General features: G+C 44.9%; 1 protein-coding gene across 1 annotated transcript; it reads left to right on the forward strand.

Annotated features, from left to right (window-relative positions):
* Positions 1 to 1,808: 1,808 nt before the first annotated feature.
* PPT1 (palmitoyl-protein thioesterase 1) lies at positions 1,809 to 25,780 on the forward strand. The gene is made up of 9 exons (XM_023632662.2): positions 1,809 to 2,142; positions 5,703 to 5,812; positions 6,034 to 6,161; positions 6,492 to 6,562; positions 8,356 to 8,458; positions 20,676 to 20,766; positions 21,581 to 21,679; positions 22,959 to 23,030; positions 24,301 to 25,780. Exons 1-9 carry the CDS (start codon positions 2,019 to 2,021, stop codon positions 24,421 to 24,423), a joined length of 921 nt encoding a protein of 306 aa, XP_023488430.1. The 5' UTR covers positions 1,809 to 2,018; the 3' UTR covers positions 24,424 to 25,780.
* The last annotated feature ends 53 nt before the right edge of the window (positions 25,781 to 25,833 follow it).

Below are 25,833 nucleotides of genomic sequence, written 5' to 3' on the forward strand. Positions count from 1 at the left end.
ATGTTTAAAGAACAACTTTATTAAGGTAGATACCACGTACCGTAAAATTCACCCATTTCCTGTGTACGATCCAATGGTTTTTAGTAAATAAAGAGTGGTGCAACCATCACAACATATATGCTTTTTGCAAAAATACATAGTTACTTTCTTAATTCCTATTTAACCTACTCTCCCAATTCTAAAATGTGTGTACAGAAGCCCACAGCATGCTAAACATGGCTAGGAGGTTACTTTTGAGAGCTTCTGGGTAGTTGTGTTTCTGCTAGTTGAGCTACCTGACCACCAAATGTCAGTTGGGTTTATTCTACTTATTTTTATCAGTGATATTTGCTGCTTTAATTTAATTTTTGAAAACTTATGAAATATGAGTAGAAAGATGCAAGAGGTGTTTCTATGAAAACTAAGTCGAATGCTTTGGAAAGACCTGTTAAAGGCAAATGGCTAAAAAAATTGTTAAATTAGGTATGGGTGAGAAATCTGTGATTGGAAAACTATACACATCTAGAAGAATTTTGCATTCAGAATGCTTCACAGTGTTTTCCAGTTATTGCTGCACCTTAAAGAAACATTTAAAGAAATCATAGATGATTTGTCAAAGGCAAGAAGCACAAATCACTCCAAGAAATGCTTCAATCAGAGCCCCATAATCAGAGAAAAAGCTTGAGCCTACCTCAAAAGATTGGTGAAGGAATTTACATTGATAAGTCTTTTTTTTTGGTGAGAAAGATTCACCCTGAGCTAACATCTGTTACCAATCTTCCTCGTTTTTTTGCTTGAGGAAGATTAGCCCTGAACTAATATCTGTGCCAATCCTCCTCCACTTTGCATGTGGGTTGCCCCCACAGCACAGCAGACAGCGGTGTAGGTGTACACTCAGGATCCAAACAGGCGAACCCCAAACCCAACCACTATGCCACAGGGCCGGTCTCATAAGTCTTAAGTTAAAAGAACATGCTTATAATAAACAATAAGCTTTTTTTTTTAAATAAACAAAACTGTATATTGTATAATACTTCACCAGTCTTCATTTTAATCGACTTTTTCAATTAACAGCTAACCACCGGTCCCCAAAGAATCAGACAAAAGGGCTTCCCGTGGGTGTCTGTAACCAGCTTTTCACTTATTGAGGACATTTTTCTTGTCACTACATATAAATCTACCTTATCCTTTATAAAACTGGCCTCATAATATTTCATTGTATAGTGGATACACCCTAATTTACCTAACAATTCTCTATTTAAACTATTTCGATATTTTTCTGAAAAATAAAATTGAACAGGGAACTGAGATGATGAAAGAGGATTGAGATAATGAATCCGGCAACAGAACATAAAACGGATTAAAGAGGGGGATGGAAACGAGGGCAATGGTAGACAGGCTCCTGCAATAACCCAGCTCTGAGGTGACACCGGGAAGCGGCAGTGACTTTCTCCATCGCATACATCCAACAGCATCTCTTGTTAGTCTGGAAGCCCTGCCATTTCTAGAAAACACACCATACTTTTTCTTTTCTCTACTTTAGCTATTTCCAGTCCTTCTCTCGGATTTCATCTTTCCCTGTTGAAATCCCATCTTCCTTCAAGATCCAGAACAAATACCACATCCTCCTTCCACTTCTAATAGAGAGCCGAGTCCTTCCTTCCTTTCACAAAGTATTTTTCTTCCAAAGTGCTGTGGTCAAGAGCAGTGGACCCACCAATCTGCAATCTCTGTGACCTTGGCACCTTACCCAAATTCTCACTGCCTCAGTGTCCTGACCTGTAAAATGGGGAGAAGTGTATATACAGCGTAGTTATGAGGGTTGAATCAGTTAACAGTCGGATGTGCGGTGAGCGCTGACTAGACGTTGCCATTCCTTCGGCTCCGTCGCGGCGGGCAGTCTCCCGGGGCACCGCGCCAGGGCCCACGCCCACCCCGCCGGGGGGCCGAGGGAGGGACGGGCAGCGCGCCGTCCGCCCCCGGCCGCGCCTCGCCTCTCCTCGCCGGGCCGGGCAGCGCGGTCATGTGACGGAGTCAAGATGGCGTCGCCCAGCTGGTTGCGGCTCCTGGCCGTCGCTCTCCTGCAGGCGTCCTGCGCTGCCACCGCGCTGGGCCGCCTCGACCCGCCGGCGCCGCTGCCGCTGGTGATCTGGCATGGGATGGGTGAGTGAGTGAGAAGAGGGGCAAAAGGGCTTGGCGACCCTCTCCCGCTCCGAGCCCGGGTTCGCGTCTGCATAGGGCGAGGGCCGTGGTCACACAGCACCCGGCTGGCCCGACGTTTTAGGATTTGGGGGCTGCTCTGCCCTGGGACGGGAGAAGGAGAAGCGGCTGCCCTTGGGCGAACGCGCGCGGCGGGCGGTGCGCCGCGTCGGGCGTTTTCGTGCTGCCTTTGTCTGATCCTCACGGCAGTGGCGTCAGTGTGCAGCAGCCGGCGCCTGGTCAGGCGGGCTGGGCTGTGGCTGCCTGACCCGGGCATCCATCCTTTTATTCTTTCACACCTTGAACAGGTATTTGTTAGGCACCCATAGTTCGTTTATACATTGAACACATAGTTCTAGAGCACCTGCTAGATGCTGAGGATACAGCAGTGAGCTAAACGGACTAAATTCTTTGCTCTTTGGGAACTTACTTTCCAGTGGGAGAGACTGAATAAAGAAAGAAAGAAGTAAAACATGTAATATGTCAAACGGTAATAAGTGCGATGGAGAAAAATAAAGCGGGGAGGGGGGAGATAGAGACCAGAAGAGGCAGCTTGCAGTTTTATAGAGCAAGGTCAGGAAAGGATTCACTGAGAAAGTGACGTCTGAGCCAAGTGGGTGAGGGCAGATGCCAGGTGGCTTTCTGGTAGAAGGAATAGCAAATGCAAACGCCCTGAGGCAGAAGTATGTCTGGTATGTTCAAGGAACAACATTCAGGTCATTGTGGCCGGAACTGAGTGAGCAAGAAGAAAACAACGGTTTAGATTAGGAGTCTGGGAGGGGTGGAATGCCGCTGTTGTTAGGCCTACTAAGGCTACTGTAGGGACTTCGTCTAGAATGAGGTGGGAAGCCCTCGTTGGGGTTTTGAGCAGATGAGTGACATGATCTGACACGTTTTTAAAGGACCACTGTAGTTGATGTATTGAGAAGACGTCGTAGGGGGTCATGGACATTTGCAGGGAGACCAGTTAGGAAGCCGTTGCAATAATTCAAACAGGAGGTGATGGTGGCTTGAAATACTGTGGTAATAGAGGAGGTGTTGAGAAGTGGTCAAAGTTTGGATATGTTTTGAAGGTGGAACCAAGGATTTTGCTAACAGATTAGATGTGGGATGAGAGAGAAAGAAAGGAGTCAAGGATGATTCCATGGGTTTTGGTCTGGACAGCTAGAAAGATGAAGTTGTAATTTTACCAAAATGGGGAAGCCTGTAGGGTGAGCAAATTTGGGGGCAGGGGGGTGCCGAGGAGGAGAACATCAAGAGTTTCCTTTTGGACTTACTAAATTTGCGACACTTGTTAGACATCCAGAGATGATGTAGAGGCAATTTGAGTGTGGGGTCTAGAGCAGAGATACAGGCAGGAGATTTAAATTGGGAGCCTTTGGCGTGTGGCTCATATTTGAAGCCATGAGGCTGGCGGAGATCACAGGGGAGTGAGGAGGAGATCACAGAGGAGGGAAGAAGTCTAAAGATTGAGCCTGGAGGCCCTCCCAGCGTTTGGAGGTTGAGGAGATGAGGAGGAAGTAGCAAAGGAGACAGTGATGCAACAACCAGAGAGGGGAGGAAAGCTGGGGGAGTGCAGTGTCCTGGAAGCCATGTTTCAAGAGGAAGAGGGCAATCAACTGTATCGAATTTTGTTGACAGGTCAAGAAAGATAAGGGCTGAGAAGTGGTTATTGGGTTTAGCAATATCAGTAATGACCTTGACAAAGGCAGTTTTGGGGGGAGTGGTGAGTGAGAGCCTTATTGGAATGGGTTAAAGAAAAATGTTCAGAGAACTGGAGTCAGCAAACGTAGACAGTTCTCTCAAGGCTCTGTGCCAGGCCCTGAGGCTACTCCAGTGGAGTTAAAAGAGAACACAGGAGTGTCCGTGCCCTCCCGGAGCACAATTGGTCCAAAAGGCAGGCATACAGGTCAGTGCGATGAATGTTGTTGTGAGAGAAATAGAAGATGCTCTACACCTTAGCTTTTCTTTCTTTAAAAACTAGTTCTTAAGCTTCCGCTCGGGTTGAAAATGGGAAGATTGTGTTCAAAATGGAAAATGATCTCAGTCTGCTTCTCCCACTCAGTGGCAGTCACTTTGCTTCCAGTTCTTAGTTCTGGTTTGTTGAAACAGGAAAAAAAACAGGCCAGGACTAGGGGGAGGGAAGGAGGCCAGAGTCCAGGAGTTCAGGAGGCACTCACTGTCTGGTCTGTACAATTTCAGGGTCAGCACTTGCACGACCCTGAGAGTGAGTGCCTCCTTAAATTTTGCCTCCTAGGTGCTTCCCTTGTCTTACCCCAGTCCTGGCCCTGAAGAGAAACCAGAGTCTCTTAACCCCAAATGTTCAGGATGACAAAGGAGGGGAATATGCACCTCTGCTTATTTTTCAGTTGTAAATTTGGTGTCTTGATTACATTGCCTAAGCTTGGAAGTTTGTTATTACTTGGTAGACATGAGCTAAGCAAAAAATGTTATTTTTTTAATTGAGGTGAAATTCATGTAACGTGCAATTAATCATATTAAAGTTTACAATTTAGTGGTATTTAGTGTATTCACATGTTGTGCGACCACCCCTTCTCTCTAGTTTCAAAACTTTTTCATCACCCCAGAAAACACCTGTATCCCTTAAGTAACCACTCCTCATCCTCCTCCCCCCCCCCCCCCCCGGAAATGTCCCGTCTGCTCTCTGTCTCTATGGGTTTGCCTATTCTGCATAGATCATATCAAGCAATTACACGAGACGTTTATCTTCTGTGTCTGGCTCATTTTACTCATAATAATGTGTTTGAGGTTCATCCACATGGTAGCATGTGTCAGTACTTCATTCATTTTTATGGCTGAGTAATGTTCCATTGTGTGTATATACCACATTTGTTTATCCATTCATCCATTGGTGGACATTTGGGTCGTTTTCACCCTTTGGCTGTTGCAAATAATGCTGCTGTAGACATTGGTGTACAAGTTTCTGCATGGTCATGTGCTTTCCCTTCTCCTAGGTATATGTCTGGAAGTGAAATTGCTAGGTCATGTGCTCATATGTTTTAACTTTTGAGGAACCACTAAACTGTTTTCACGGTCGCTGCACCATATTACTTTCCCACCAGCAGTGTACAAAGGTTCCTGTTTCTCCATATCCTTGCCAACGCTTATTTTCCATTTTTTAATTACTTTTTTTAAATTAAAGCTATCCTAGTAGGTGTGAAGTGGGATCTCTTTGTGGTTTTGATTTGCGCTTCCTTAATGACCAGTGATGTTGAACATGTTTTCCTGTGTTTGCTGGCCATCTCTGTCTCTTCTTTGGAGATATGTCTGTTTGTGTCCTTCTCCCATTTTTTAATTAGGTTATTGTCTTGTTGAGTTGTAAGAGTTCTTTGTATATTCTGGGTATTAAACCCTTTTCAGATACATGTTTTGCAAATATTTTCTCCCATGCTGTGTGTTGTCTTTTCTCCTTCTTGATAGTGCCCTTAGAAGCACAAAAGTTTTTTTTAAATAAATAATATTGTTTTGATTCATGAGTTTCCATCATTGTCTTTGTTGTCTAGGAGATAGCTGTTGTAATCCCTTAAGCATGGGTGCTATTAAAAAGATGGTCGAGAAGAAGATACCTGGAATTTATGTCTTGTCTTTAGAGATTGGGAAGACTGTGATGGAGGTAAGGCGCTTCACAACTCTGTTCTGTTAAAGGTTTGCTGGCTGATTGCATAGAAGGTACTAGTAAAATGCTTTCCCTTGTGTTTTTAGCAGCAAATCGTGCAGTGATTTAACTCTTGAGTGGCCTATGTCAGGTTACCAACCTAAGTAGGTTCCCCTCTTTGAGAAGATGCCGGTGGTTTCCAGTCCCATCCTTTCACTTCTGTGTGGCTCCTCTTTCAGGATGTGGAGAACAGCTTCTTCTTGAATGTCAATTCCCAAGTAACAACAGTGTGTCAGATTCTCGCTAAGGATCCTAAATTGCAGCAAGGCTACAATGCTATGGGATTCTCCCAGGGAGGCCAGTTTCTGTAAGTCCCTTCTTGTTCTGTTATACCACTTCCAGAGAATTGATGTTTTTTCTTTTATTCAGATAGATCCCCTCCTCTAGTTCTTTTGGGATCTTCACCTCTCTTGGAAGAAAAACTATTCTGAAATGCCCCCATGTAGGAAGCCTTATGGAATGTTATTTATTTTCTATGGAAGAATAAAGATTAGTGTTTGGCCATATCAGAGGAAAATCCTGAAACTCTGTGGCTTTGGGGAACCACAGAGAATGAAGTAGCTTAATTTGGGAAGTTGATTGTTGATGATGCATTTCAGTCTGACAGTCGGAGCTCATAATCCTTTTTTCCCCCCAGGAGGGCAGTGGCTCAGAGATGCCCATCACCTCCCATGGTCAGTCTGATCACTTTCGGGGGACAGCATCAAGGTAACTTGGGCCTCTTTGCCTCCTTTGTTCTAATCCATGTGACCCCTTGTTTTTTTACAATTCGAGTGGCTCTATTTGTACAAGAAGCTAGCCTTCCTTGCAAAATCCTGTTATTCCAGTTTATAACAAACCAGCCGGCTTTGATGTAGAAATAGGAAGAGACTTAGGATTCCAGAGGCCTGGAACACAGGTGAATTGTTAGGTTGCCATCTATTTTTCTCCCCTTTGATTGACAAGATTTCCTGGGGGTGAGATGGTTGCCACCACGTAGCAGGTGGTGGTGGAGGATTTAGGGAAATCTAACAGCCTTTTCTGTTTTCTGACATTGGTGATGTCCTGCTGAATTTAGGCTTAGGCAAAGACTAGCGTCTAAGCTTTTTTGTTTGTAAAATAGAACTGTTGCGATTAAATCCTTTGAAAAACAACAGGTTTTCTATTTAGACAGAAGTGTATACTTTTGGGGAAGGACGTGTCTTTGGAATAGAATTTTCTCTCTGTAATGAGTGACATAGCTATCTGCAGGTAGAGTGGAGGGCAGAGGGGGTCTCCTTATAGTCAGGAAACCTGGATTCGCCCAAGTAACTGTCCCTTGTGGGCAAGTATTTGGTATTTAGGTCCCTTTCACAGATGAGAGAAACTAGAGTATGGTCCTGCCCATCTTGTAGAAAGTTTTCAGAGGGTAAAGTGAACTAATAGGTAGGAAAATACTTTTCATACAAGTGTTATTCAAATGCATGTTGGTAAAAACAGCTGTATAATTCTTTTCAATAAATATTTGTTGAAAACCTAGAAACGTGACAGATGAGCTCCCTGCCTTCATAAAACTTCCATTCTAGTGTGGGGAGGAGAATAGGCACGAAACAAGTAAACAAACAAAATAAATAGAGATAGTGGGAACTATGAGAAAGAAAAAAAATAGGATGGTGTTTGAGGAACAGAACAGTGGTTATATTGGTAAAAGATGCGGGCTCTGGAACCAGTCTGCCTGTGTTCAAATCCTGGCCCTGTCACTTACTGTCTAACCTTGGACGGGGTGCTTAACCTCTCTGTTTTCAAGTTTCCTATCCATAATGTGGAGCAAATAATGATTTCTACTCCACAGGGTGCTCGTGAGGATTAAATTAATTATTGCCGCTATGTGCTTAGAAGTATGCCTGGTACCTCCTAAAAATGTTATTGATGAGGATGAAAGTATAACTGGGTGAGGGGAACGTATAACTGGGGCAAGGGAAAGTAATGGGTTTGGACACGACTGAGTTAGGGTAGTCAGATAGGACTTCTCTAAGTTAAGACCTGAGAGATCAGAATGAGGCCAGCCACTGAAGCAGTAAGAGAAGAAGTACATCATCTGGGGAGGAGCAGATGCAAAGGTCCTGAGGCAGGAAAGAGTATGGGAGCACCAGGAGGAGGCTGGTTATAGTATTAATTCTTTTTTTTTTTTTAAAGATTTTTTTATTTTTTTTCCTTTTTCTCCCCAAAGCCCCCAGTACATAGTTGTATATTCTTCATTGTGGGTCTGTCTAGTTGTGGCAGGTGGGACACTGCCTCAGCGTGGTTTGATGAGCAGTGCCATGTCCGCACCCAGGATTCAAACCAACGAAACACTGGGCCGCCTGCAGCAGAGCGCGTGAACTTAACCACTCGGCCAGCCCCATATAGTATTAATTCTTAATACCTTGTTTTCTTGAGGAATAAATGAATGAGATGAGGGCCTGGCTCTTGTTTCTTCTTATTTCTCACAGTACCTTGCACATAGAGGGTATTTAAAACATGATTTTTGTCTTCTACTGTAGGTATTTTTGGACTCCCTCGTTGCCCAGGAGAGAGCTCTCACATCTGTGACTTGATCAGAAAAACACTGAATGCTGGGGCTTATGCCAAAGCTATTCAAGAGCGGTAGGTATGGCTAGCTGACGAGGATACAGGCTGTCACGCATGAAAACATCATGCTGGCTTTTGGCCAATGGTGATCCCAGGAGTAGTCACTAGTGAGATTCAGATGGGGTGCTTTTTGTAAGTATGTCTGTACGATCTGCTCAATTTTATTGTAAACCTAAAACTGCTCTAATACTAATTTTAAAAAGGAAGGTCATTTTTCTATATAGAAAGAGTGTAATTACAACAGAATAAATCTCTGTCTTTAAAAAACAAACAGGGGGCTGCCCCATGGCCGAGTGTGGACGTGGCACCACTCATTAGGCCACATTGAGGCGGCGTCCACATGCCACAACTAGAAAGACCCACAACTAAAATATACAGCTATGTACTGGGGGGATTTCGGGAGAAAAAGCAATTAAAAAAAGACAGAAAAAAAGAAGATTGGCAACAGTTGTTAGCTCAGGTGCCAATCTTAAAACAAACAAAAAGGCCTTTAGAAAGTACTAAGCCCAAGGAATTGCTATTAATATTTGGAGGACAGATTCTTTATGTTGTCAGCAGCGAGGGCTTAGCCTCCTACATTAGTTCCCCAACTACTCAGATGTGTTTGGGTATTTATACTGAATCACTTTGGGAGTGTGTTCTTGTTTAGTTGTTTTCAAACTGACACATACATCAGAACCCTTGGGAGATTCATTACAAATGGATTCCAGGGCTCCATGCCTAGAAATTCGGATTCAGTAGGTCTGGAGTATTCTAGGTGATAACTGAGATTTGGGGTTAACTAATCTGGTCATGCTATCTGTCCTGTGGTCGTGCTATCTATCCACTGCTTTTCCAAGCATATTGTCCTTGTCTATTAACAACTCTTCAATACAGCACTTCCTTGAAGCCGTTTTCCCAGCTGTGGCCTTGTGAGTGACTTCCGTGTAGAAACATTCTGCAGCTAGCTCTTTTCCTTTCCTAGCCCTGGGGTACAAGCATGGCCACAAAGCTGCCTTGGGTAAGTAGTCGCCACCTGATGAGTGAAGGAAACTAAGATACTTTATATCTCCACCTCCTTCCCCTCAGGCAACTCAAGCCCTTACTAAGCTTTACCCCTTTACCTGGTTTTACTAGTCACAGCTTGGTTATTTATGTCCTACATATTCTCTATTCTCGTGGGTATGTATATGGCCTCTTTAAACTTCATTGTTCTTTATTCTTTATTCTTCCAACTCTTACCTAGATGCCTCAGAAAAATTCATCCTTTTCTTTCTCGTACTTCTTTCATTTGTGAACCAAACAACCCTTGGTTATAGGTTAATAAAACCTATGTGTTTATCCTCACTTCCTCCTTAAGAATTTTTTGATTTTTTGATTTTTGATTTTTCCTTTTTCTCCCCAAAGCCCCCGGTACATAGTTGTGTATTTTTAGTTGTGGGTCCTTCTAGTTGTGGCATGTGGGATGCCACCTCAGCATGGCTTGATGAACAGTGCCATGTTCCTCCCCCAGGATTCGAACCAGCAAAACCCTGGGCTGCTGAAGCAGAGCATGCGAACTTAACCACTGCGCCACTGGGCTGGCCCCCTCCTTAAGCTTTAATAAACTGGTAACAAAAGAATAAAAAGGGATAAACCCACAAGAGCAAAGATAACAGGAGAGAGATAAAAGATAATAAAAGGTGTCAGCATGTTTTTGAAAAACAGAGAACAGGTCAATGAGTGATAACTGTGTTAGCAGAGCAGAAAAAGCTGAAAGCTTTACGTCTATAGAGGGATGCACTGAGAAGAAGGGAGCAGAGTCACTTCTTATAGCTCCAGAAGGCTCAGGAATTAGACACATGATACTTTATGCAAATATCTTACATAAAGGAAGGCAAGGGTAAGTGCATGGGATTAAAAACAGGACTTTTTGTTGAAAATCTATATGAGGATGATCAGGACCCCTACACCCCCCAATTCCTTAAGTGCACATTGAAGTGACTGCTCCACCTCCACCCTCAGAAGAGAAGCAAAATTTATTCTCTAGAGCAGTTTAACTAGAGAAGTACCAGACTTGGAGATAACAAGCATGGGATGGTGGTAAGATGTCATATTGAAAACCCATCCCTCCCACTTGGCTCCCGGAATGATAGCAGCCAGGCTTATTACCCTCTGGGCAGAAGTTTGGCAGACCCCTCTCCGGAAGAACTGACCAGCCCCAGAGAAAAGACCTACAGGTTGATGTTTTGGAATCCTCCAACAGGTCAGGATTCCTCTTGACTATGATGTAGTGAAGCCACCAGCAGATAAGCTCTGCTCTTGCGTGAAGAGCGTCCAGCCAGCTTTGTAGCACCTCCTGTCAGCATGAGCAGTGAGCCAGGGCCCTGCTGTCAGACATCTGAGGAAAGCTTCCGACATGAAAGACTAACCAAAACAAACAAAAAGTAAAAAGGAGCTTGGAAGAAACAGATGGCAATTCAAGGAGCTGAAGAAAACCTTTAAAAAAGCCTATAATTATCTTCAGAGATTAGAGATTACATCCGTAACACTGGAAAAGAATGCAAATAAAACCGACAATCAAAGAGTAAAAGAGAGCCAACCCTGGTGGCCTAGTGGTTGAAGTTTGGTGCGCTCTGCTTTGGCAGCCCAGGTTCAGTTCCCAGGTGGAGAACTTCACCACTTATCCGTCAGTAGCCATGCTGTGGCGGCAGCTCACATAGAAGAACTAGAAGGACTTACAACTAGGATATACAACCATGCACTGGGGCTTTGGGGAACAAAGAAGAAAAGAGAATGTGTAAGCCATACAAAAGATTTAAGAGGGGCCGTCCAGTGGTGTAGTGGTTAAGTTCACATTGGCGGCCCGGGTTTCGCTGGTTTGGATCCCGGGTGCGGACATGGCACCACTTGGCATGCCATGCTGTGGTAGGCATCCCACATATAAAGTAGAGGGAGATGGGCACGGATGTTAGCTCAGGGCCAGTCTTCCTCAAGAAAAAGAGGAGGATTGGCAGCAGATGTTGGCTCAGGGCTAGTCTTCCTCAAAGGAAGAAGAAAGATTTAATAGAATAATTTTTTAAAAAATAGCAAGAGAGTGAGAGAGAGAGCTCGTGGAAATTAAAAAATAAGATAACCAAAATGAAAAATGTATTAGGGACATGGAATACAAAGTTGAGGAATCTCCTGGGAATTAGAACAAAAACTCAAAGAGGTAGAAAAAGGGGAGAACAGATAAAATTAGAGAAGCCATTTAGGGAGTCCAGTGTCTGACTAATAGGAGTTTCCAGAAGAGAACAAAGGAAGGGTGGATTGGAATTACCAAGGAAGTAGTACAAGAAAACTCAGAACTACAGGACATGAGTTTCCGGGTTGGAGGGGCTCACCACGTAGTCAGGGCAAGGAATGAAAAAAGACCCCAGCAAGGTCCATTCCTGTGAAGTTTCAGAACACCAGGGATAAAGAGTAGATTCCATTGAGGCCTTAGAGTGAGTCCTGGGGGCAGCAGGCTCCCTGACAGCAGCACACCAGCTAGCAGGCCATGGGGCGCTACCTTTGTGTTCTGAAGGAAAGTGACTTCCAGCCTAGAATTCTATACGGAACCTCAAAATAGCAATCAAATGTAAAGGGAAACTAAAGACATCTTCAGACATGCAAAAAGGAAAAAAGTGACCTTCTGTACTCTCTTTCTAGGGCATTGTTGGAGAGGCTTGGTTCTACGCGGCTACCTGCGTGGCTGTGGGTGTCTGAGCCTCCTTCTCACCTCCAGCATGGGGTTGATAGGGGTGCTTTCCTGCAGGGTGGTTAGGATTCGACAAATTGACGTAAAGCATTCAGTGCAGTGTGCAGTTCACGTTAAGTACGCACGTTCGGCTGTTACTACTGGTGGTGCTGGGTTTAAAATACTTATTCAACTTGAGCTTTCTGTTTCCTTTATAGATAAGTATTGCAATGGAGAACAAGACAATTAGGGCCTCTGTTTTCATCAAGTCACATGCTGGTGGGGAAAGGGGGTCTCCAAGTGAACAGAAGCACTAGATAACCTCTAATGGTGCTCAGGCCTTGGTGGAAGTAAACAGGATGCAGTGATGGAGAGTAAGTGATGGAGGGGTATCTGCTTTGAACAGAATGGTCTTTGAAAAAGAGATATGTAAGCTGGGGTCTGAAGGATGAGAAGGAAGGAGCTAAGGGAAAAGGGATCAGGCAGAGGGAACAGCAGGCACAAAGGCCCCAAACCTGGGACAAGTTTGGCTTGTTCAAGGTCAGGGTGACTGGAGTTCAGTGACCGATGGGAGAGTTGGACAGAGAAGCTGGGGCTACCTCATGCAAAGACTTGAAGGCCACATGAGGAGTGTGGATTTTCTTCCAAACATCGTGGGGTGGTACTGGAAGGTTTTAAGCAAGGAAATAATAGGGTCTGATTTACGTTTTTGGAAAATCTTTACTGCTTTGTGGAGAGTGGATTTTAAAGGGGGTGGAGGAAAGCAGGAAGAGCACTTGGGGGCTGTCGAGGTGGTCCAGGTAAGAGGCGATAGTGGCTTGGACGCCAGGGTGGCCACAGCAAGGTGGAGAGAGGTGGAATGCCTTGAGATCCATTTCATAACATTGTGGCCGAACTAGACTTGAGAACCAGGATACAGCTCCCTGGTTATAACACAGTTTCTCTGGGAAATGCGTTCTGAGTTCTCAACAGCTCATTTACAGATTAACTTTTAAGATACGTTTCTAATTTTGTAGAGTTGTTTGCTTTTACTTTTTAAAGTTTCTTTGTATGCGTAAATCTCATTTTAACAGATGGCCAATATGAGATTTAACGAGGCCAGTAGTCCAAGTAGTGTGATGGGAAGGGGGATGGTGAGAGCTTAAAGTAACAAAGGAAATAGTTTTCTCTTTGCAGGATTCTTCTGGGTTGCCCTTTGTATTAGGGAGGATTCTGGTTGCAAGAAAGAAACTAAATAAAACCAATGTAAAGTTTAAAAGAAATTCATAGTATTTTGGTACCCAAGGCCTCAGAGGGACTGGAATCAAGAAATGGGAGCCATCAAGACCCAAGACCGTCTCTCCAGCTATTGTCGTTGCTTCTCGCTCTGTGTCACTGCTGCTCCTTTCTCTCCATGCACGTCAGCCTCTCCTGCCACCTGCCTGGTGGAACGTGGCCTTGCACCGCTTCCAAATTTTTAATCTTCTCTATTTAGGAGATGATCTCAGTCTGAGGCTAGAATCTCTCTGTCCCAATTCACATTCTTCGGGAAGGGACCATGCCCCTGCTCAGGGCAGGTTCCCACCTTGCTCTCATCAGCTGTGGCCGGAGAAGTGGGACCATGTGGTACCCGTCACAGCCGCTGGCTCCTGTAACGGGTTAGGTTGGGGAAGGAGGAGTGCGGTTCCCAGACAGGGGAGAATTGTTTTGATTTAGGCAGAGACCCCAAGAGATGTCTTCTGCATTGTTCAGATAGTTTAACCGTAGCCAAGCACATTCAATATTCCTGATGCCCCGAGTAAACAGTGAGGAAGCATTTTGCAAGCACTAGCGCCTGGCCGGCCTCGGCAGGGGCGACGAGGAATGGCGAGCATCACAGTTCTCTCTCCCCTCTGCTTCCCCTTTGAGATGCTGGCAGCCCTCCTGGATTTCTCCTTCCTCTGATTTTCGTGCTATCCCTAGTGCTCCCCGCAACTCTGCCACGGTGGACACCCCAGTGTTGCCCTGGCCGTGGCCTGTCTGCCCCTGTGCCAGCTCTGCTCTCTCAGCTTGCCCTCCCCTGGGTCCCCAGCTTGCGGCCCTGCGTGGCCCTCCCCCCCCCCCCACCAGTGGCTCTCACAGAGCGTTTTTCCTCAGGCATCCAGCTCTCCCCAATGCCTTTGCCCTCAACTTGCCCCACTCCCTCTTCTGGAAATGTTGAGGCGTCCACTCAAGCTGCCTCAGACGCTTCAGCCATTCAGAAAAGTAGAGAGAGGAATGTAACAAACTACTCTGAACCCAGGACCTAAGGTTAATGTTTTGTCATATTTACCTCAGAAGTTTTTAGAACTGGAACATTTCAGAGAAAATTGTATTCTTCTATATCTCTCTCCCAGGTTCCATTCTCTGCCCTCCCTCCACAATGACAATCACTGTCAAGAAATCAGGGTGGGGCCAGCCTAGTGGCATGGTGGTTAAGTTCACATGCTCTGCTTTGGCCGCCCGGGGTTCATGGGTTTGGATCCTGGGCGCAGACCTAGCACCACTCATCAAGCCACGCTGTGGCGGCATCCCACATAAAATAGAGGAGGATTGGCACAGATGTTAGCTCAGTGACAGTCTTCCTCACCAAAAGAAAAGAAAAGAAATCGGTATATTCTTTCTGTCCATTAAAAAAAAATTGTAGGGGCTGGCCCAGTGGCACAGCGGTTAAGTACACAAGTTCCATTTCGGCGACCTGGGGTTCACTGGTTCAGATCCCAGGGGCAGACATGGCACCGCTTGGCAAGCCATGCTGTGGCAGGCGTCCCACATATAAAGTAGAGGAAGATGGGCACGGATGGTAGCTCAGGGCCAGTCTTCCTCAACAAAAAAAACAAACAAAAAGGATTGGCAGCAGTTAGCTCAGGGCTAATCTACCCTAAAAAAAAAAATTTGTATTATATATGTACATATCCATAATCAATATATAGTATCATTTTGCATATTTAAAATTTTATGTAATGGATATTTTACTGTGCATTTCATTCTGCAAATTATTTTTTCACTCAATATTATGTTTATGACATCTAAACATGTTACATATACATCTAGTTCGCCATCGTAACAGTTGTGTGGCGTTTTATCTTATGTGACTGCTCCCTATTTATTGATTTACTGATTCCCTGTTGCAAACATTTCAGCATCCTCACTTTCTCATCATAACAAACAGTTTGCAGTGAATGTCCTTGAATGAGAATTTATCTACATGTAGACTCTAGCTGTTTGTAGAGAAGATTAAGTGAGTTTGTAGAGAAGATTAAATGAGCTCATGGATGTAGAGTGCTTAGAACAGTGCCTTGAAGACACTCAGTGGCTGTCGGCTGCTGTTATTATCGTGAGTATTAGAATGTGCAGCATTGCCAAGGTGGTTGTACCATATTATATTCCCACCATGAGCGTGTGAGAGCGTCTGTTCTCTTCATTCTTGCTAACTTTTGATCCTGTGTCTATTAAATTTCCGCCAGTCAGATGTGTATGGAAGAGTTTCTCATTCTAACCGCGTGTCCTTGCTTATTAGTTGGGTTGGGCATCTGTTCCTGTTTCTGGGCCACTCGGGGTTCCTTTCTGTGAAGCGCCTGTTTGTCACCTTTGCCTGTTTTTTCTTTGGGTGCTTGTCTTTTTCTTATTTGTAAGTATTATGCACATACACCGCATATATATTTTGAATGTTAAGCCTTGCTCTGCTGGGTGTGTTACACGTCACTTCTCCCAGTCTGTGGCTTATCTTTTAATTTTGTTTATGGAGTCTTTTTTGGTACAGCAGATTTTTGTGGGGTTTTTTTTAACAGCTTTGTTGAGATATAATTCACATACCATGCAGTTCACCCATTCAAAGTGTGTAATTCATTGGTTTTTGGTATATTACATTACTAGTTTTTTTAAAGTTGTGGTAAAAAAATTATATATATTATATATAAATTATAAATTATATATCTATATCATAAGATTTGCCACTTTAACCATTTTTAAGTGTAAGTTTCAGTGGCATTAATTACACTCACAGTGTTGTCCAACCACTATCAGGTATAGCAGTTTTTAATTTGGATTCAGTCAGATTTACCATTCTTTATGATTGTTGCATAAAGCTATTCTCCTTTCTCATATTTTCCTCCAGTTTTTCAGCTTTTGTTTTTCATTCTCATGTTTTTCATCCACCTGGAGTTGTCTCTGCTTGAGTCTGTTTCTGGGCCGTTCTGTTCCATTGATTTGTCTGTTTCTGCCCGATTACCCCACTGTTTTAGTTACTATAGCAACTTTTACTTAGCTCTTCTTCAAGTCTTGGCCGTGCTTGGACTTTTATTGTTTCATCTGAATTTTAGAATTAGTGTGTCACATTCCACCAAAAATCACCCCACGATCTAGGCTGGAATTCCTTAGAGAGTTTTGGCGTCGCCTCAGCACATCCTCTGCTGCCCTTTCCTCCCCTTCAGGCTCTTGTTCTCTCAGCCTAGGCCTTCGAACAGCATTTCCCCTGAAAACTATATCGGTAGCTGGATCAGGGCGAGAGCGAGGAGGAACAAAGTAGGACGACAGGTCTGACATCACTAACTTGAATTTACACCAGGAGTGGACACAGTGCTAGAGCTTTACGCATCTTATTTAATTTTCACAGCAACCTTGTAAGGAAACAGGCTCAGGGGTAAAATACCTGTGATGCCAGCCCAGCTCTGTCTGACATAACGCTGGTACTGTCTACATCCCATAGTCAACAGAGAGTATGTATAGTGGTTAGAGCAAGGCTTCCGGAGCTAGACGGCCTGCCTGACTGTTCGGGCTCTATGACTTGCTAGCAGTGTGACCTTGGGCAAGCTCCTTCATCACACTGGGTGTATTTGTAAACACAGGGATAGTAACAGTACCCACCCTGTGGAATTCTTGTAAGGATTAAGTAGGTTGATGTATGTAAAGTGCTTAGAATAGGCCTGCTATATGGTAAGTGCTGTACGAGTGTTACTTTAATTGTCTCTATGCCACAGTGGCTAGAGCCGGCCTCAGGGGGTAAAAGGTCCTCTCCCCAGGGTGGCCTGGGGTTGGCTAGTTCTGCCCAGGGAGCTGTCCTTTCCCGCCTCTTCAGTGTGCTGCATGGAGAGAGCGCGGACTCAGATGGATTTAGGCTCATATCTTACCTTTTCTACAACTGACTGTGTAGTTTGGGGAGAGTTTCTTAACCTCTCTGAATTTGGCCCTTCAGTGGTGAACAGGAGGTAATAGTACCACCCGTGTTCTTCTCTGTCCACCTCCTGAAGAACCGTCCCCTCGCCAACATCCCCGCTTCTGCAGCACTTCCCGCTCCTGCCCATCCTCAGGGCCCTCCCCTTGGCTGTCCCTTGTGCACCAGGCTTCTTACGAAACAAAATGTCCTTCATCTCTTCCTGTTGCCCCCTCTTAGCTCGGTTTCCTTTTCACACAAAAAGGCGACCTGAGACTGTTGGCTTCCTTCTTTCTTTCATTGTCAGTTGTTAGGCCTCCCCACTGCAATTCTGGGTCGCCGGAACCTGGCCTGGCAAGATCCAAAGACCTTTGTATTCATTCACGTACATTTTTTTTTTTTTATTAATGTTATGATAGATTACAACCTTGTGAGATTTCAGTTGTACATTTTTGTTAGTCATGTTGTGGGTACACCACTTCCCCCTTTGTGCCCTCCCCCACCCCCCCTTTTCCCTGCTAACCACCGATCAGCTCTTCTTATCAATATACTAACTTCCACCTATGAGTGGAGTCATATAGAGTTCGTCTTTCTCTGACTGGCTTATTTCGCTTAACATAATACCCTCGAGGTCCATCCACGTTGCTGTGAATGGGCCAATTTTGTCTTTTTTTATGGCTGAGTAGTATTCCATTGTGTATATATACCACATCTTCTTTATCCAATCATCAGTTTCTGGGCATGTAGGTTGGTTCCACGTCTTGGCTATTGTAAATAATGCTGCGATGAATATAGGGGTGCAAGGGACTCTTGGGATTTCTGATTTCAGGTTCTTAGGATACATACCCAGTAATGGGATGGCTGGGTCATAGGGTATTTCTATTTTTAACTTTTTGAGAAATCTCCATACTGTTTTCCATAGTAGCTGTACCAGTTTGCATTCCCACCAACAGTGTATGAGGGTTCCTTTTTCTCCACAACCTCTCCAGCATTTGTCGCTCTTGGTTTTGGATGTTTTTGCCAATCTAACGGGTGTAAGGTGATATCTTAGTGTAGTTTTGATTTGCATTTCCCTGATGATTAGCGATGATGAACATCTTTTCATGTGTCTATTGGCCATATTCATATCTTCTTTTGAGAAATGTCTGTTCATGTCCTCTGCCCATTTTTTGATGGGGTGGTTTGTTTTTTTGTTGTTAAGCAGTGTGAGTTCTTTGTATATTATGGAGATTAACCCTTTGTCGGATAAGTGGCTTGTAAATATTTTTTCCCAATTAGTGAGCTGTTTTTTTGTTTCAATCCTGTTTTCCCTTGCCTTGAAGAAGCTCTTTAGTCTGATGAAGTCCCATTTGTTTATTCTTTCTATTGTTTCCCTCAACTGAGGAGTTATAGTGTCCGAAAAGATTCTTTTGAAACTGATGTCAAAGAGTGTACTGCCTATATTCTCTTCCAGAAGACTTATTGTTTCAGGCCTAATCTTTAGGTCTTTGATCCATTTTGAGTTTATTTTGGTGTGTGGTGAAAAAGAATGGTCAATTTTCAATCTTTTGCATGTGGCTGTCCAGTTTTCCCAGCACCATATGTTGAAGAGACTTTCTTTTCTCCATTGTAGGCCCTCTGCTCCTTTGTCGAAGATTAGCTGTCCATAGATGTGTGGTTTTATCTCTGGGCTTTCAATTCTCTTCCATTGATCTGTGGACCTGTTTTTGTACCAGTACCATGCTGTTTTGATCACTGTAGCTTTGTAGTATGTTTCGAAATCGGGGATTGTGATTCCACTTTGTTTTTCTTGCTCAGGATTGCTTTAGCAATTCGCGGTCTTTTGTTGCCCCATATGAATTTTAGGATTCTTTGTTCAATTTCTGTCATTCACGTACATTTTTTAGAGAAACTTTGATTGGCCACCTCTGTGAAAAGTGTGTGTGCTCAGTGCTCATCATTTGTGAGCATTTGACTGTTGACCACGCACTCCTGAAGCTTGTCCCCCTTGTTCCTTAACTGTGCTGCCCTCCCTTCTCCTCATGGCTCTAAATCCTACCCGTCCTTCGGTGCCCAGCCCACTTCTCTCATTGCTTCTCTGATATCCCGACATCCATCCATTTCAGTTGGCAGACCCTTACTACTGAGCATCCTCTAGGAGCCAGTCACTTCTGAAGGAGCTTGTCGTCTGTAGGGGAGATGGAGCCAGCACTCAGTGAGCGAGAGCAATGCTAAGACAACACGAGAAGACCAGCACTAATATCAGTATTTTATAAATGTTCACAGTTCATCACAGTTTTAAAAATCAGTGCAACGACACATTTAAAAGCTTTCAGATACATTTATAAACGGATTCTAGGGTGTCACTCTGGCTGCTGACAGTCCCGTCACCTCAGTCCTGTCCGCTCCTGGGGTCGGGAGCTGCCGTCGTCTCTGGCGTGGCTGGGTCCACTGGGCTTTCGTGCAGTCCTGCTCTGCTGAGGAGAGCTGGCAGGACCTCCGCCTCTGGCCGGCTCTTCCGCTCTGGCTGGGGAGCTCGTGTTGTAGAAACTTTGATTTCTTTCCCTGCCTCCCTGGGGTAGAGAGCCCCAGCCATGCTCTGATGCCTCCCTTTCCCCAGAGGACTCCTCCCACTAGGTCCATGCTCAGCATCTTTTTGGTGGGAATGCTGCTGTGTAGATGCAGGAACTAAGTGGAAACTAGCCGCTGGGGGGCCTTGTGGTAACGTTGTTGGTTTTGATGGGGGAAGGCTGGGAGGGGAGGGAACGGGAAGTGGAGAGAGACTGGAGAAAAAGTAAAAAAGTGTGTGAACAGACGTCCAAAATAATAGTGTCTGCAATGATAGTATTATAACCACCAAATACCTGCCTTTTGTCCTTAAGAATTGCATAACATACCCGAATCCTGGAAACTACCATCATCACTCAGTCGTATGATACATGCTTTGTGGTTGAAAGCTTAGACCATCTCAGTCTGAGGATGCCAAAACGCATGAAGAGAGAGATGGTTGCATGACGAGGAGGCAGAGGTGGTGGTATTTGAGCTGGGTCTTGCAGGATGATTAGGAAACGAGGAGGGTGAAGGAGGTGGGATTGTGGGAGGGGACAGCGTGTCCCACCATAAGTGTGATAAAGCTCAGTGCCACGTTGGTTCTTGATATTGGAACCAATATTGGTGAGTCCTTTTCCTGCATCTTTGAGACTTTCTGTACCGTGCTAAGTAGCACACCCTTGCCTCAGGTGTCTTGTTGTGAACTGTTTTGCAGGTGGAAGTCTTGTCTTCCCTGTTAGAGGGCAAGGCCTGGGCTTGAGGGCTCTGGTCTTTTGTTCTTTTGAAGTCTCTTGATGGCCGATGCACAGGGGCATGGCCCCAGCGTGCTGACTGACATGCAGCGTGGTCACCTTCCTTCCCTTTTCGTCCTGCAGCCTGGTGCAAGCAGAATACTGGCATGACCCCATAAAGGAGGACGTCTACCGCAACCACAGCGTCTTCTTGGCAGATATTAATCAGGAGAGAGTAAGCAACCCTGGCCACCATAGTTGTGCATTCATCTTTCCATTCGGGGCATTATAAACAGATCGGCAGTGACTGTTTACCCAGGATATCCTGGGCAGAACCCGGGAAACAGTTCTGTTTTCTGGGAGCCAGCGCTTAGGAGATTCACTTCCTGTTAAGGAGGCTGAAATTCATTTGGCTTCTTTCCCTTAGGCCCTTTCCCTTCCCTGGTCTGGAGGAAGCAGGGTGAGCTCAGTAGGTCGCTGGCTGGCTTAGTGGAGCTTCCCAGCTGCTGTCTTACTGAGGGAAGCCTTCCTGGTGGGTCCCCTTTGGGTCAGATTTTCTCAGAAAAGAAATTTACTTAGCAGAGAGACTTCAGAGGGGACTGAGTGTGTCCCGAACACGAGCGTGGTTTGGGAGATTCTGATAAACTAGATGGCTCAATTTATGTTTGGCTTATCTGGAGGTTTAAAAAAAAAAATGGAGGGAAAAAACAGAATAGTATAGCAGAACCAGCCAGAATTTGCAGTTTCTTGTTTTGCCTTGGCTTTCTCTGGCTAGAAGCCTTTAACCTATGTGATGGATGCCTATGGAGTATGGTGACCGATTCATGGTGGCACCTGTATGCCACGGTTGGTGGGGCATGTCAATCAGATAGGATGGTCAGAAAGGGCGGTACAAGGTATATTCTGGGAAGGAAGCTGGCAAAGCAGCCCCCACCATGGGGAAGAAATGGGTGGCCCAGGGTCAGGGAGACGAGCGCACTGAAAGGCTTTAATGCCCCTGCTGGAACCCGGTGGTGATGTCCCTGAGGTACTGCTGGCCTTTCCTCCAGGGTGTCAACGAGTCCTATAAGAAAAACCTGATGGCACTGAAGAAGTTTGTGATGGTGAAATTCCTCAATGATTCCATTGTGGACCCCGTGGATTCTGAGGTGAGACACTGCTTAGGCAGGCCACACGTACCAGGAGACCATAGGAGGGAGTGGCGTTAGAATACAGCTGCCTGCTGGGGAAAACCCTTCAGTCCTTCCACCAGCCTTTGTGTGGAGCAGGGGTTCTTCACCCAAGGTCTGTAAATGGGACGCTGAGGGTTGTAACCCCCTCCCCACCTGAAATTGTATGCAAAATTATGTAGCTGCATTCTCTGAGGAAGGGTCTATAATTTTTATCAGATTTTCAGAGATCTATGACTCAAAAAATGTTCACCAGCCCAGTCTCTAAATCCCTCACGTTGGCATTCAAGGTCTGCCTTGACCTGGCTTCAACCTGTCTTTCCAACCTAATCTCCCTTCACTACCCACTTCATACACTCGCCGATCAGGCCATATTGTACTACTTGAAATGCCCCCAACTTGGCATGTGCTTTTTCTCTTGCATGCCTTTGTTCATGCTTTTCAGTCTCTAGAATGCTCTTCCCTGAGCTTCTCTACCTGACAAGCTCCACTTCCTCCATCCAGGACGCCATCCCAATTCCAAGCAGAGTTTACTTCCTCTTTTGTAGAACCATCAACCTCCATTAGAGCACTCGTCACATTATGTCAGACCAGGGATAGCAAACTACAGCCTGCAGGCCAAATCCAGCCCGCGACCTGCTTTGGTATGGCCCATGAGCTAAAGATGGTTTTTACATTTTTAAATGGTTGAAAAAAATCAAAACAATATTTGATAATGTGAAAATTATATGAAATTCAAGTTTCAGTGTCCATCAGTAAAGTTTCATTGCAATACATCCATATTCATTTTTTAAATATATTCTGTGGCTGCTTTTGCCTTACAATGGCAGCATTGAGAGTTGCATCCGTGTGGCCCTTAAAGCCTAAAATATTTTGTATCTGGCCTTTACAGAAGTTTGCTGACCCCTGTGCTAAACAATTAGTTGTTTCTATGCCTCATGAGACTAGAGCTTCTTGAAAACAAGGACTGTATGTATTCCTCTTTGAATGTCCAGAGTTCGGCACAAGGATTTTCAAGGGGTAGGTGCTCAATAATTGTAGGAAGCAGAAATTCTGGGGAGTTGGAAAGCTCTTTGGAAAGATTAACTCATCCTCAGGACCCACCCTTAAAAAGAAGTGACTCAAGACATCCTGTTTTTCCTCCTTGCTCCCGCTTTATGACGTTCAGTTTGTTGGCAGTCTCAGCTACCAGCCAGTCTTAAATGTTTGCTAGTGTGCCGTGTGTGAGCTGACCCTATTTCCTCCTCCTCTCCCGCAGTGGTTTGGATTTTACAGAAGTGGCCAAGCCAAGGAAACCATTCCCTTACAGGAGACCACGCTGTACACCCAGGTAACTGGGGAGGAGAGGCACCATCCCTTTCTGCCCCGGGTTCCTGAAGCTACTAGGTTCTTTGGTGGTAGACCGTCCTGTTTACCCCAGAGCAGCAGGTGCTCGTGAGGCGTTTGACTCATGTCTGATGTGGGCAAGGCTTGTTAGGCTGGATTGTTGCGCTATCACACCAGGCCCTGGTTTCCAGAATCTACATCCTGAAGGTCGAAGGACCTATACCTCATGGTTTTCAAGCACGTTCAAGGGACACATCCTCTCTAACTCCTGCCTTCTGATAAAGGTTTAGAACTGCCTTCCTTTGCTGTGCTGCAGTCTGTTATAAATCCAAGCACCCAGGACGTGATGAAAACAGAAGAGAGGGGAGTTAGTTTAAAACATTAACAGATGTGGAACTCTTGTTTTTAAATTAGGCACTGGCAAGGGGAGCGCCTCCTGCAGCACAGGAATAGTTAGGAGTTTGGTTTAGCAGTAGATCCTGTTTCTCAAGCAGAGGTTGCAGCATTTCGCCGTCACCGGTTCTGGGGCCTTCCACACCATGAGGATTTTATATTGGAGACAGACTCTCCCCAGAGCACACAGGTGCTACATCTGAACCATTCGCCTTCCACTAGAGTCCCTCCAAGTAATGTCAGAGGTCAGTCGTCTCCTCTGTGGCTTTTCTCCTGCATTGGTGCCGCAGGGGGGTGAGGTAAAAGGAAAGGGAATGTACGGTGTTTTAAGTGAGTTTTGGAAATGACAACTAAGAACCTCCTTATCCTGAAACTTGAACTGACGGTAGCCTCAGCAGAAGCAAGCTTCAGGCACTGTTGTAACTGCTTACTTTCCCAACCACACCCGTTCTGCAGCGCCCCGGCTAGGAGTAATGTTTTCAACTGCAGGATCTGAGTGTGTGAGGTTTCTTATCTAAGGCTTGGCTATGCTTTAAGTTATCTAGTTAATGTTCTCCTGTCTTTGGCTCAGTCCACTTCAGTGACATTTTGAGGGAGTTTTGTCTGAGGCTTGCCCACCCGTAGGTCCTCCAGAAGCTTTGGGAAAGATCAGAAAGCAGAATATAAAACTGTGTAGAATAATCTCAGTTGCATATACATTTTTAAAGCTTACGGGAAAAAAGGAAGCTTCCTTTTTGGCATTTTTGACAATACACCTACATTTTAATACTCAGGGAAGATTGCATTTTGAGAATATGTCATTCACATTCTATTTCTTTACTATTTTACTCTAATAACACTTTTCATTAAGCCTTGATTAATTATGGCCTCTCTCCCTGCAGGACCGCCTGGGGCTAAAGGAAATGGACAAGGCGGGACAGCTAGTGTTCCTGGCTGTAGAAGGGGACCATCTTCAACTGTCTGAGGAATGGTTTTATGCCCACATCATACCCTTCCTGGAGTGAAACCCTTGCAGTTTGCACCAGAGCTCAGGTTGCCCCTATGCTTCCAAATCAGTGGGAGACAGTTCCTTTTGTGCCCAAACCTGAGCTCAGACCCGGCCTGTAACTAATCCTTCTCTCTAGTCATCCTCTAACACGCCCTGCTCGGAAAGATCTAAGATCTGAATCTTATTCTTTGCCTCATCCTATCAGCACATGGTGTTGAATGCAAGTTTAATTAGTTAATAACCATGCAGATTGTTTTACAACCCTGTGATGTGGTCAAGCTGTCCTAGGAGACAGTCTGCTGCAGGTCCATGTCGGAACTGTGCCCAGGCCCAGAAGAGACTGAACAAACTAAGAGAGATTCTAAGGAATCTCTTTCTCAGGAAAATCTAGCTCATTTCAAGCGAAGAGGCCAGTACCTGGGCCTGAGGTGTTCATGTAAATACTTTCTCAGTATTGCTGGTGGAGATTCAACTAGTGCTTGGAAAAGTATTACTTGAATGTTTCTGCATCGTCTCTTGAGGCTGCTCTCCCCCTCTGCGTATGCTGCCTCCAGTGGTGTCTTAGCAATTGTCAAACAAATCCCCCCAGCCCCACAGTGCCTTGCAGCACTCTTTTTGGATCCTCTGGTAGAAATGAATTAGTTGCTCTGTCACAAAAGGAGGAAAGTAGCATCTAACTGGATTGCTTACGGGAGGAAGTGTACATATTGCTCAGCTTGGGGGGGGGGTGGGGGATGAAGAAAAATGTAGCAATGGAAATGAAAAATGAGGCAGCTGGTTCTTCCCATTCCATCCTTGATTAACCTGTCCTTTCTTAATATGATTAGTGTTCAAGATTCTACAGTCTCTTGCTGGCGTTAGCAGAGAATGGGAGGAAAAATGTGAAGAGATCATGCTTTCTAACTTCCATCACAAAAATTCCTATTTACCAGTACACTCCAAACTGTTTCTGATGTGTTGGCTTGCTCAAAAAGCTTGGGGAATATCCCATACCCCTTTTCTCCTCTTGGAGATCAACTCACATTAGAATATTAAGGACTCTGAACATTCCTGTTACAGTAAAGAAAATTAACTTTCACCTACTATTTCCCACACCATTTGAGCATGGACATTTAGTCCCCACACCCCCACCCCATGAAAACCTAGCAATGCTTTTTGGAAGAATGTTCTGCAAAATGCCATTTTGGGGAAATGATTAGCTACACTTGAGGGAAGCACCTTGTTAGTGCTGCATAGTTGACCCTTTATGGTTTTCCTTCACCATTCCCATGCCTTATTTTTCAACTGAAAGACAGATGAAGATTAAGGGCAAGAATTGGGGGGGATATGAAAATAATTTTATGAGGTCATCTGAAATAAAGAGTAGTTTCTTATCCTTGGTGTCATTTTTCTTTTCAATACCCTGACATCTCTGTACAGGAAATAT

The sequence above is a fragment of the Equus caballus genome, chromosome 2 (genome assembly GCF_041296265.1).
Source record: "Equus caballus isolate H_3958 breed thoroughbred chromosome 2, TB-T2T, whole genome shotgun sequence".
Classification (NCBI taxonomy): Eukaryota; Metazoa; Chordata; class Mammalia; order Perissodactyla; family Equidae; genus Equus; species Equus caballus.

Excerpts from the sequence above, each read along its gene's own strand:
- PPT1 (XM_023632662.2), top strand. The coding sequence starts at position 2,019 with ATGGCGTCGCCCAGCTGGTTGCGGCTCCTGGCCGTCGCTCTCCTGCAG. Across the intron at positions 2,143-5,702 it reads GGTGATCTGGCATGGGATGG|GAGATAGCTGTTGTAATCCC; the intron begins GTGAGTGAGTGA and ends TTTGTTGTCTAG. Across the intron at positions 6,162-6,491 it reads TCCCAGGGAGGCCAGTTTCT|GAGGGCAGTGGCTCAGAGAT; the intron begins GTAAGTCCCTTC and ends TTTTCCCCCCAG.